At 47.6% G+C, this 12,547-nt stretch overlaps 1 protein-coding gene across 1 annotated transcript; it reads left to right on the forward strand.

Annotated features, from left to right (window-relative positions):
* The first annotated feature begins 3,383 nt into the window (after positions 1–3,383).
* cyb561 (cytochrome b561) lies at positions 3,384–12,314 on the forward strand. The gene is made up of 6 exons (XM_088906066.1): positions 3,384–3,731; positions 5,185–5,418; positions 8,185–8,283; positions 9,103–9,206; positions 9,648–9,805; positions 10,646–12,314. Exons 2-6 carry the CDS (start codon positions 5,211–5,213, stop codon positions 10,836–10,838), a joined length of 762 nt encoding a protein of 253 aa, XP_088762192.1. The 5' UTR covers positions 3,384–3,731; positions 5,185–5,210; the 3' UTR covers positions 10,839–12,314.
* The last annotated feature ends 233 nt before the right edge of the window (positions 12,315–12,547 follow it).

A 12,547-nucleotide genomic window follows, 5' to 3' on the forward strand; every position in this document is an offset into this window, starting at 1 on the left:
AATTAGAACCCAGGTCCAGAATTGAACCCAGGGCTCCAACAGGGCAAGACAGCAACCACTATGCAGCGGTTCCCAGTTCTGGTCTTCACACCTGAGCCAAGACCTGTCACATAACTGAACTACTGATGACGCTCATATGACCAGTTTGAACCTCTTGATGCCTTCCGCCCTTAAAATGCTGGCCGGTTCCTTTTAACTATTTCATTTTATCAATAACCCAAAAAATCCAACTTTCCAGTAGGCGAAAATCCGCGAAAAGGTTCCTGTTATGCACCACAGGATTAGAGCCTTCCAAAACCTAATTCAGACAGCTGGAAGGTACTGACTCTCAGCTCTCTGGCTCTGAGCTTTGGGTAGATCCTGCCTAGCACAGTACAATGATCCCTTATGGACACATTAGCCTTCTTTAACCTTCTTTACCAGCAGCAGCTGGTGAACATTTTAGCCTGCTGCTCCTATACACATTTGATTGAGCTCCCAGCTCTCAGGCAGTCAGAAGCCGAAACAACGCGCTGACACTGAGGTCTGGGACGGGGCATCTCCAGTCATCAAGAGCCAGAGTCCTGTTGGCTGTACAGGTACTTCTCAATTAGAAATTGATTAGGATCTAAAAAACAGATGAACTTCTGTCTTGTCTGGATAATTCAATTCCGATAACTCAGACATGGCACCTACCCCTTAGCTCCAACACGATAAAATTTAAACATGAAATGTTGTCATTTGAAGCATGTTAAGAAAGTCACAAGGGTATCATTTTTCACCTGCGTGACCTTCCTCTGCCTACAGTATTTGATGTTGAAATATTGATACATGCCTTTATTTAATTCAGATTATACTACTGTAAGGTCTTCCTGGGGTATCTCCCATGGTACCTAATAGGTTTTAGTATCCTATTTCCTGAATTCTGCAGCCCAGGTGCTGACTAATAGAACGTCAGCACAGAACTGCTGTCCTCAGTAAATTGCACTGCCTCCCAGTGAAATTTACAGTGCACTTCGAGGTTGCCCTGCTCTCCTATAAGGAACTGGATGGCCTAGTTCCAGGTAATTGTAATGATTTACTTTATTTAAGTCCAGTTTTTAATCTGAGATCTGCTGACTCAAGCCAGACCCCACAAGGCAGATGAGAGAGCCCTCTCTTGTTCAGCACCATGTCTGTGGAACTAACTGCCCCTGATCCACATGACGGGCAAACTATTCGCTCAAAGACCTGTTTTGTCACAAAATCTCTTAGTGTGTAATTTATGTCACACTCCAACATCATGCCCACTGTCACAGTCATCATTTTGACCGACTAGTTTTATTTTTCATTATTAACAGGAATTATTTCAGAACAGCTACAAGTCACTTCCTCTCCTGTAGGTGTACAGCATGAGCACTACATGTGCTCATGCTGTACCTCTTTGGGTGGTTTGAAGCACAGAGCACTTGAAATGTATGGCACAGTTTTTTTCCTCATATACATATTCTTCCTAGTTGCCAATGGTTATACAGTAGATCCAGATTTATTTGTCTTTTGTGTCATGTCATTTAGAAAACCGCTTTATACCACACGGTGTGGCGGGAAGCCGGAGCCTACCCGGCAACCAACGAGCGCAAGGCAGGGAACACCCTGGAGGGGGCGCCAGTCCATCGCAGGGCCAGTGCAAGTCAATCATACATGGGGACAATCTAGAGACCACGGTAAAGGCCGAGGGGGGGAATCTGGCCCGGACACCGGGATAACTCCCTACTCTTCTCGAGAAATGTCCGGGGATCTTTAATGACCACCGAGAAGAGTCAGGACCTCGGCTTAACGTCTCATCCGAAAGACGGTAGATGCCTCTTATAGTTATTAGAAAGATCGGATGACGGTCATGGCCCCAGAATTTAGAAGCACAGGACTACAACCATGATGGGACACCCGCACTCACAATCAAGCACACAGGCATAATTTAAAGAGAACAATTCATCTAGCTAGAGGAGCACACGAACACCATCCTGAGGGAGTCCTAATCCAACATTGAAACCAGGACCCAAGAGCCATGAGGCTACAGTACTGGTAAGAATCATTTTGCTTTTTTATGGCATCCCAAATAACTAAAGCACTTGTATTGCAAACAAAACAAATAAAACTATTAACAGTGACAGTAAGACCACTACCCATGTTTGTGTTTTCGTAGACAAGTTAAATTGTGGTAATTTACAATTCTTTTTGTGTTTGAAATGTAAGTAACACACCAGACAAAGCCTCCACTACTATTAAACAGCATTTAACCGCAGTTCTGGATAGTTTTGAAGAGATAACCTTACTCACCAGAAACAGCTCCTCTTGCTCCACCTTGTGGTTTTTAGTGGGTGGTGCAGGACAAGGTGGACAATGAAGTTGCAGGTACAGTAGTTATTCAATTAAAGACCCACTGCAATGTGGCAGTTACATCTGCTGGCTCCTAGCTCCTGTGTCCTGGGTTCGATTCTGTACTGGGGTACCTTCTATGCGGTTGGTGCTGGTTCCCTCTGTGTCTCGTGGGTTTACTGCTCAGAGGGACTGGAGTCTTATTCATCCTGTCCTCCCACCATTGGCTCTCTGTTTCTGGGACAGGTGCAGGTTGCTGAGACCCTCCCCAGGAGGACACACACCTCATGTCCTGAACAGATCAACGTTGGTGTCAAACACAGATCCAAGCAGCTCGTCAAGGACATAGAAATTACAGGATGACCCTAATAAACAACATCAAATCAGTAAGGACTGTTCTCCCCCTCACTGAGAGCTGGTGTGTGGGGAGCGTACTGGTGCTCTTTGGCTGCCCTCATCATCCAGGTGGGGGGTACACACTGGTGGTGGTGGAGCAGAGTCCCCATGACCTGTAGAGCACTTTGAGTGGAGTGTCCAGAAAAGCGCTACATACAGTAAGTGTAAGAAATTATTATATCTGCTCTCTATCTCATTAGTATATTTTGTTACATTTTCCAAAAGGTTCTGTGCAATGGGAGTGTTATTTATCCCTATAATTTTGCTAATAGTTTAATATATGTACTAAATAGTCACTGCTTTCCCCAGCAATCAGTTGTGAGTTAAGGACTGATCACCTTCTATGCGCACACAAAAGCCGTAAGGAAAGCCATTCCCTTCATCAGCACAGCAGTACTGACCATTCGGGCCTCCATCATTTTTAAAATGAATCAGAGGAAGCCTGGAGCTTATGCCTGTGACGAGACCTTCCTGACACCCCACTGTAGCTACTGGCACTCTGTCAGGCGCCGGTGACGGGGACACAGGCTGCACCAGCTGTCAACAGCAGCTCCCCAGGTCTCCAAGGCAACCAGCCTGAGGGCTGAGGGACGGGCCTGTTTCCATCAGCCAGCCAGACCGCGTCACAAAGGGAAGGCAAGACTCCTGTAGCCCAGCCCAAGTCGGAGCTATTGACCAGGAGGGAGTGTCTACGGGCTCCTGTCAACATTCAACAGTGTGCTGTAGCAGTAAAAGAGTTACTGTGAGCAGGTGCTGCCGGCTGGCACGGGGAAAATTCAAGTTCCTTTTTTTTTTTTACACAGACAGCCAGGAACAGTTCTTTGAATGTGAATGAGCTTCGGGCTTTGCTTTCTGACTGTGGCTGCTACGTGAACGTTTATTTTCCAAAGCAGGATCCCGAAGTCCCAATAGGAACAGGAATATAAAGACAGGCAGCTCCTTGATCGCAGCCGAGGCCCTAATCACATCCCTGGGCAAACAGGTGGAACGACAAACAGCAGGTAGGTGCCATGTCTGTTCTCCTGGCTTCTGAGCTGCAGCTTCCTAAAAGCTGCCCTTTAAGTCCTCAGCACTGACAGGCAGTACTGTGGCTGGATTGGTGAAGCTGCTAAAATGTTCCAATTCCATTTTCCATCGGTTTCCAAGGTTTCGGTTCAATCAAAATGAGGCTTCTGTTAAACAGGGGTATAGGAACATAGACCACCTGCTATAGGATTTTAGGATTTTGCCCTGGGAACACTTCCCGCACACCCCTTACAAGGATATCTTTGTTCCTAACCCATGTTGGAAGGAAAATGGGGCTTTAATTAATCTGATTTTTTTCAATCTTTGATTGACCTGATTTAATTGGCAGGTGGTCTGGACAGAGGGCTCCCTGGGGGCTGTGTGGGTCTGTGCTGTGTCATGCAGTGCTGCAGGCCCTGGAAACGGATGGACCATACTGTACATGAGCTTCAGTAATTCCTGCATGGCTGGACACATGATGTGCTCCTCAAAACTCCTTCTAAGCTGTTGGAGTTGCTAGTATAGTTACTGGATGAGTCCCAGTTTTATGTGATGGAGGACTGAACAGAACTGTAGCACAGAACAGTACCATCCAAAAGATTTCAATTGTTGAGTGCTGGTGCAGTCCAGGGTCCTTCTTCAGTCTTGTGCAATCAACACAGCATTTTTGATGCAGCTACTGAAATGTGTAAATCTGAATCACTAATAAAGAGAACAAAACAATATGTGAATATATTGATATTTCTTAATATTAGGATGTAATTGGTTTAAATTAGCAAATAAAAGATTAAAATTTACATTGATACCTGAAATTACATTAATGAGACAATGCAGTAGTTAATGCACTCTTAAATAGGCTGTGCCTTTGTACTCTGTGGCTGGAACTAGAGAATAAACTTTTTGGTTTTTTGTCTCTGGCGTCTAAAACTCTCACTGCACAGTTTTAAAGGTTTTAGTCGCAAATACAGAATGGTCTTGGGGAAAGGTGATTAGAAGTGATCTAATTACTCTTTCAGTTCTGCCACAGAGCCAAGGGATCTGCAGCTACAATTTTCCTTATCAGCTCTTCGGGTCTAGACAGCTACCACAACCAGTTCACTTTCCATAACCGGCTACTTTGCATGTGCCTGGACGAGGTTTCACATGACAAGTTTTCATGTAAAAGAGCATGTGCGTGTTTTTGATCGTTCCGGCAGTGGCTTCTTCAACTGATAACATCAATGGCTGCTGTGCGCCTTCGGGTATGAGCTACACTGTAAATGAATGAATCATCTGTTCCAATCGCTCTCTCACCTGCTGCGTGTCTGATTAACTGAGATCTCTTTGTCTGTCCACCTCCTTGTGTTCCTTCTTCTCCTGCTGCTCCCTTTCCTATCGCTCTCCCCTTCTCTGCCTCTCTTTCTCCGCTGCTCCCTCCTGCGTGCTGTGTGCTCATCCTGCCTTTCCCAGCCCTCGCGACCCGGCCCTCCCAGAGCATGGCGGACAGTCCGGTGGAGCAGTCCTGCCCCTCTCAGCTGCCCTGGCTGGTGGGGGGCTCCCAGGTGTTCGGCTTGGCGTGTGTGGTCCTCACGGGGGTGTGGATGGGTCACTACCAGGGGGGCTACGCCTGGGACGGCACCGCCAGAGAGTTCAACATCCACCCGTTGTGCATGGTCATCGGACTGGTGTTCCTGTACGGAGACGGTCAGTGCAAGACACATTTCCCACTGCCTGGGTTCCATTTCCAAAGCTTTAATACAGAATCCCATTTGTTTCTGACAGCAACTATCAGAACTTTCAGTATCCAGCAAGCGAAGTATGGAAATGACAGAAGAGACATCACTTACTTAGCTTTGAACAGCACAGTGACGGAGAGATTAATTTTGCTGCCCCAAGAATCCTGGTTTCAGTTCTAGCCTTATCGATCCTTGTGTATGGAGTCTGCATGTTCCCATGGGGGTCATCCTGTTTATTACCAGGCACTCTCCTTCCTCTCACCTCCCAAAGACACACAGATCAGGTCTGACAGGCTGATACCCGGGTCCCCCTGCGCTGACCAAGCACGGTACGATACAGTCTCCCTGTCCTGCACGCCCCATGAAAGACGAAGACTGGATATTTCTGGAAGTCGAGTTAAAATATTGGCAGTTAATTACACTTACCCTTTTTCCCCATAGCATTATTCTTCCTGTGAAATGATCATCGTGATTTGAACGTACTGCTCTCCGAACGAATTAATTGAGACGAGTATTCAGTCACGAGTCATGGCGTCACATCGCTGGAGCAGCACTGATATTTCTCAAGGGTCAGCATGAGGAGGCCATGGCAATGGAAAGCAGTGTCCTCATGCCTTTAGGATGAGATTAAACTAAACATGTGAAAGAGCAGGTGTGGCTGTAGAGTGTAAATGATTCACTACACTGCTGCCTCGGAGTCTTACTGGCTTTGGTGCTGCTCTGCAGAGGGACTGCACAGGGGTTCGTTTCTCCCCGACAAATTCCTCTCGCATCTTAAAAACATCCAGGACAGGTCGGACTGGTCAACCACAAGGAAGTGAGCAGGACACCTGCCCACTGACAAGAGAGGTGCCTCTGTGGCTGATGCCAGGAATCGACTAGGGGTTTTCGTGGGAAGATCAATGATTTTCATTCCCAAATAGCACAAAGGTTTTCCAAAGGCAGGAGGCCGATTGTCTCCTGCGCTCTCAGACTTGTGACAAGAGCTGATCTACTGGCTCAATATCCAGATCCTCGTTCAGAGGGAGGGCAGACTGGAATTCAGGCCGGACCCCAGGGTCTGGGCTGAATAACTCTCATCCAACTGAGAAAATGACTGATCTTGTGCTTAGAAATGGGTCTGAATTTTCCTATTGCGGACCATCTAATAACACAATAATAAACTGTCCATTTTTCTCTCCCTTCATGGCTCGACTCGGGTCTCCAGGGAGGCCTTCCGGAAAAGCAAACAAGCCATAAAAACAGCAATGAGAGTCTGCTGGTGCCGAAATGGAACAGGGTGACATTCTGCCCAAGTGCTGAGCCTTGGCTGTTCTCATGGAGGAGAGGGAGAGTCGCCAGGCAGTGCTCATCACTGCCTTGCTCCTTGAAAATGTCATTTCTCTAAGGAGAAAATGAAAATCATTCCATAATACATGACTTTGAAAAATGACAAATTCACCTGCTGCTTTATATGCCAGCTCGAGCTTGTTTTGAATTAAAATCTATCAATGATGAACAAAACAAGATGATGACATTTTGCCGTTTTCACCGAGCTCTCTCTTCCACCCTCAGGTTGTGGTTTTTAGATAAACTAAATGCTTAATGTTATTTAAATCACATCTGTTTCTTCGAATTTTGCCTGTTTTTCTAACATAAAGGACAAAGAAAAAACACAGCCAGGCCTCTTTACTAAGTAAATTGAATCAGCAGTTGGCCCCAGGCTCTCAAACCCTCACTGTGAATTCAGTTAGGAGGTGAACTATTAAAGGCCACGGGATCATTAGTAAGTTAGCCGTTTCATTTTCTCACTCAGAACACTTCACAGCGATGGCCTCAGGGGGCCAGGAAAGATTACACGCACAGGGTGCAGTCTGGCCCGGTCATTATCTTAATGGAGCTCCTGAGGCCTCATCGCCTGCTACTGTACTGTACCTCACCGGCCAGCCAGCAAGGCTGACGCCTGACAGCTCTGGTCTCCGAGGGAGACAAACCACATTAAAGATGTTGACTCCAAGTCTATTTCAAGCCCAGAAAGGTGACTAAGAGGAGAGGGTGTTGAGAACTGAAACCAGAGTTCTTTTTTCAAGCTGAAACCGTGTATCTTGCATTTAAAAACATGAGAAACCAGAAGATGTTACTCGGTGCAACTGGCATATTTGCTTGCAGATTGAAAAGTAATCTAAGAATCTTGCTCAGCCATTCCCTGAAGCCTAAAGGATGCCAGGGTATTGGCTCCACCCGAATCACTGGGCACCTTATTTCAAATTATTATCTTGTCTGCACTTGAGAGCGGAATTAACCTCGACTGGTGCTTTTCTGAGTGGCACAGTGGTTAACATTGCTGCCTCGCAGAGCTGGGGCCCTGGGTTCAGTTGTGGACCTGGGCTGCTGTCTGTGTGGAGTTTGTATTGTTCTCCCTGTGGCCTCAGTGCTCCAGTTTCCTCCCACAGTCCCAAGACATGTTAAATGCTTGTTAAACTAGGAATGCTAGTTTAATTGGCTGCTGGGAAAACTGTTTCTTGGCGAGTGTGTGCCTACAGCATACGCGCCCTGTGATAAACTGGCGTCCCATCCAAGGTGTATCCTGCCTTGCTCCCATTGCTTGCTGGGATAGGCTGAAGTGGACCTGCGGCCCTGAATCGAAGACGCGATAAGAAAGTGGATGGACAGTGTCACTCACTTAAAAAGAAGCATGGTCTCCCTTCCTCTCCTCTTCTAACACTATCTCTCTCTCTCTCTCTCTCACGGGCAGCGCTCCTGGTGTTCCGAGTGTTTCGGAATGAGACTAAACGCGTCACCAAGATCCTGCATGGTGTCATCCACCTCTTCTCCCTCATCATCACCATCGTCGGTGAGTGGGCAGCTGCTGTGTGGCACGGGGGCGTTACTCTTCCTCTTCAGGAACGATAAAGAAGCTCACACTTAGCAGACCGTGATGTCATGCGATTAGGTAGCTGTAATCATAATTAATAATTTCTTACACTAACCTATATAGCATTTTCCTGGACACTCCACTCAAAGCCATTTACAGGTAATGGGGACTCCCCTCCACCACCACCAGTGTGTACCTCCCACCAGAATGATGCAATGACAGCCATAGTGCACCAGTACACTCTCCACACACCAGCTCTCAGTGGGGAGGAGAGCAGAGTGATGAGCAGAGAGATGGGGATTATTAGGAGGCCATGCTTGGTAAACGCCATTTGGCCAGGACACCAGGGTAACACCTCTACTCTTCTCGAGAAGGGTAGTCAGGACCTTGGTTTTACATCTCATCTGAAGGACAGCACCTTTTTACAGTACAGTGTCCCATCACTGTACTGAGACATAAGGACCCACACAGACTGCAGCGCCCCCTACTGGCCCCACTAACACCTCTTTCAGCCGCAACCTGTGCTTTCCCAAGAGGACTCCCCTCCAGGTACTGGCCAGGCTCACACCTGCTGAGCTCCATTGGGCTGCCAGCTGGGAGCTACAGGGTGATATATCTGCAGGCTTATCAGACAGAGGCAGTCCCAGGAGTGACCCCGATAACCCATCTCAATGCTATCGCATGCAGTCCTTCTCATCTCTGAGCCCCTGGGTGTGGGAGAGGCTCATCTGGAGTGCTGTATTACCTTTCTGATAACGGACGGATGGCTCTAATTCTAAATCCTGGGTGTTTGTTCAGGGCTTGTAGCGGTGTTTGACTACCACGCCAAGAACAGGTTCACCGACATGTACTCCCTCCACAGCTGGTGCGGCATGCTGAACTGCGTCCTCTTCTGTATTCAGGTGGGCCGCACACAAACACCCCTTCTCCGATTCACGTCCTTTCTGTATTCTACTCTACACATCTTCCTCCACAAAAAAGTTCGCAAGCATCGAACACTGCTAAGAGACACACAGAAAAACACACTAAACTGGATCCTTTCAAATTGAGAATTGAGACTAGGCAGAGAACTGCCCTGACAGCCTGCTTAATTAATAAGGGGAATGATCCCTCTTTTACAGAGAATGGCTGCCTCATACCAATATGTTCAGGGCTTTTAGAAAAAGAGTAGAGTATAAAATGTCTGTAGGGACTCTTAAAAACATTGTCACAAAAGACTGATGAGAATGTTTGCCGTTATATCGTGTTGTGTTCTTATGTGGGAATGGCATAGTTAACATAGTGCCCAGGGCATTGACGTACATTACCTGCAGTGACTGTGTGTGTGTGTGCTTTCCATGCAGTGGGTAATGGGCCTGACTGTCTTCCTGTTCCCTGGAGCCACGTCAACGCTGCGCAAGTGGTACTTGCCTCTGCACCTCTTCTTCGGCCTGACACTGTTCGCCTTCTCCATCGCCAACTGCCTGCTGGGCATCAAGGAGAAGCTCCTCTTCAGCATCATGTAGGTCCCCTGCTGACGTGACCACCTGCCGGGGCTCTGCCAGCTGTGCTGTAGGGGTGCTCAGCCTCAGCACTGTCATTCCATGACATTAGGGGAGGTTTAGCCTTCTAATCAGTTCGTTACTAAACCGCACCTTGATTGGTTAATCAGCCCAGGTGCTAGAGGGTGCTTAGACGGAGCAGAGTTGCAATGGGATGGAAGCTCCAAAGCTGACTGTCCCTGCACTGCTGTGATGTTGTTGCTGCACTTTTAAAAAATAAGAGAAATATGATTCTGGGTTCTCTGGCTTCTCCCACAGTCCAAACACATGCCAGTAGGTTCATGGGCTTCTGGAAGCAGTGGCTTGTGTGTGTCTGTGTGGGCTCTGCACTGGACTGGTGACCTGGCCAGGGTGTACCCTGCCTGTTGCTTGCCAGGATAGGCTCTGGCTCCCCTGTGACCCAGAAGAGGAAGAAGCAGTTAGAAAATGAATGCAAAATAAATAGTAATTAATACAGCAAACACTGGAATTATATGAATTCCTACTTGTCATTCATCTATTGAAATGGTGTTTAACGCATTCTTCAGTAACTAACAATGAATCAAGTCATATATTGGAGAGGACATGACCTGGAAAGATCAAGGCTGCCCCCTGCCCTAAACACACTGAACAGCAGCTTCCCTCCCATGGAGCAGAGGGTTAATCTCAGGTTCCCAGTCGTTCTTGAATAATTTCCAAGAAAATACCAACAAACCCATGAGTGTTGCATTGAAGAATGAAGCAGTTCTGTGAACTTGCACGAGCTGATGTCTCCCAGCTCTGAGACTGGGGTGTCAATCTGTGATCCTCTCCTCACGCAGGTCCACGTACTCAAAGTTCCCCCCTGAGGGGGTCCTGGCCAACGTGCTGGGCTTGCTGCTGGTGATGTTCGGGGTGCTGGTGGGCTACATCGTGACGCGGGAGGAGTTCAGACGCCCCCGCCACCCAGAGGAGGAGGCCTTGTCCATGCACTTCAAGACCCTGACTGAGGGGGAGCAACCCAACACCCCTTAAAACAACCCCTGACCTGCCCTCCCCCCTTATACCTCCCCCCCCCCCCCCCAAGTCCCTGCCAGAGCTTTACAGCAAAGAGACTGCAGAGCAGGGAGAAGCTCCACTCCTGCTCCATCGGCACAAATCTGAAGACGTGCAGTTATATCTAACACACAGCAGTGACCGGCTTCATGCCTGGAGCATGCGGAGGATTTCACCTGCAGGCAAATGCCCAATTGTTCTTAAATCCCAGGTGAGCTCTTCAAATCACGAAGGGACACAAATTAGCCAACATCCTACTCCTGATTAACTCATTAATAGCTGAAAACCTAACAAAACTGGCACCGTGCAGTACACGGCTACGACAGGGATGTCCCCCACTGCAGTGGACACAACTGGGTGAGTCCTGCCTGAGCTGAGCGGACTTGGGTCCATCAGGGATCTTCTGTCCGACTCAGCACGACAGTGACTCCTGGGACCCGATAGGCACCTGCCGGCTCGCAGTGGTGTTAGCGCAAGACTGCTGCTCCCCCAGTCAGAGCTGGCTTTCCTGTAAGGCGCTGCGGAGCCCGCAGGCTTGCCAGCTGGGGACTGCACAAGGTGGGCGTGTTGGAGGTCCTCTTTCTCCGCACAACGTACAGCACTCCCCAGACAAGGAATCGATTCACAGAGCGTCAGCGACCGCAAACTAGGTGGGTACGGAATCAAAACTATCTGTAGACTCCAGTTTTTTTTTGTAAATGAAAAGTTGGTCCCAGGTGAAATGAAAGACTACGGACAGGGCAGACGTGGAGAACAGGAACTACGAACTCCTGGCATGAAAGGCTCAAAGCCAACAAGATAATCTGATCATAACTGAAGGCAGGACCCCTATGCCAAAAACCCCAACAATTTAAAATTAAAATCAAACTAGCAATTATGACCGCAGGTCAGCACGTCTGTTATGATTCCTGTCAGTGCACAGCCACTGTTTCAGAGTGTCAGTTTCACACTCCGTCATACTGGACCTGGAGTGAAGACGGTTTTACCAATGTCGCACTGCGAAAATATGAAAAAAAAACCCAGCAGCGTTTGCACTTAAATTTCAAGCATGACAAACACTAGGAGAAGGTATACTAGATGACAGATAACAGCCTCTATGAAGGGGAGAGACCATCGTAAGAAGGCTGGAGCTTACAGCACTGCCATTGCTCCTGTCCTCCTGACCTTCACAATGGGCTGCTCTTGACTAGGACAGAGAACGCCATCGTCAAACCACGCCCGTTATTTTTTAAATGTGCCAAACCATTTACATGAGTCAACCGGCGCAAGCTTCAAAGTGTGTATATTTTTTTAAGATGATGAAAAAGAAGTATTTAAAATAATGTCCCTGCCTTGCCGACTGTGTGAGACCTGTTCCAAGCCCCTGGAGGGGACTTGTGGGGCATTAGGTGTGCTGTCATCTTGTGTATAGTGACTGCTCTGCTGTATTTCTCCCAATAAATATTTAATGCATTTTTTCTCGTTTGCTGCTTTAAGGGAAGATATACAAATATATACAAAAGAGAATATATACAGATATGCATTTCAAAGGAAGTCCTTTTATGAAAAATACCACAAGAATGCCATTCTGTAGCTGCAACACCAACTGCTGGGGAAACCAAAATCATTGGAAATGTTCTCTTAACGAGCACTGCAGTAGATAGGCTTGTCCTAAGAGGATCACTGAGAATCATTCAACAAATCATCCA

The sequence above is a fragment of the Atractosteus spatula genome, chromosome 26 (assembly GCF_055471065.1).
Source record: "Atractosteus spatula isolate fAtrSpa1 chromosome 26, fAtrSpa1.hap1, whole genome shotgun sequence".
In the NCBI taxonomy this organism is placed as follows: domain Eukaryota; kingdom Metazoa; phylum Chordata; class Actinopteri; order Semionotiformes; family Lepisosteidae; genus Atractosteus; species Atractosteus spatula.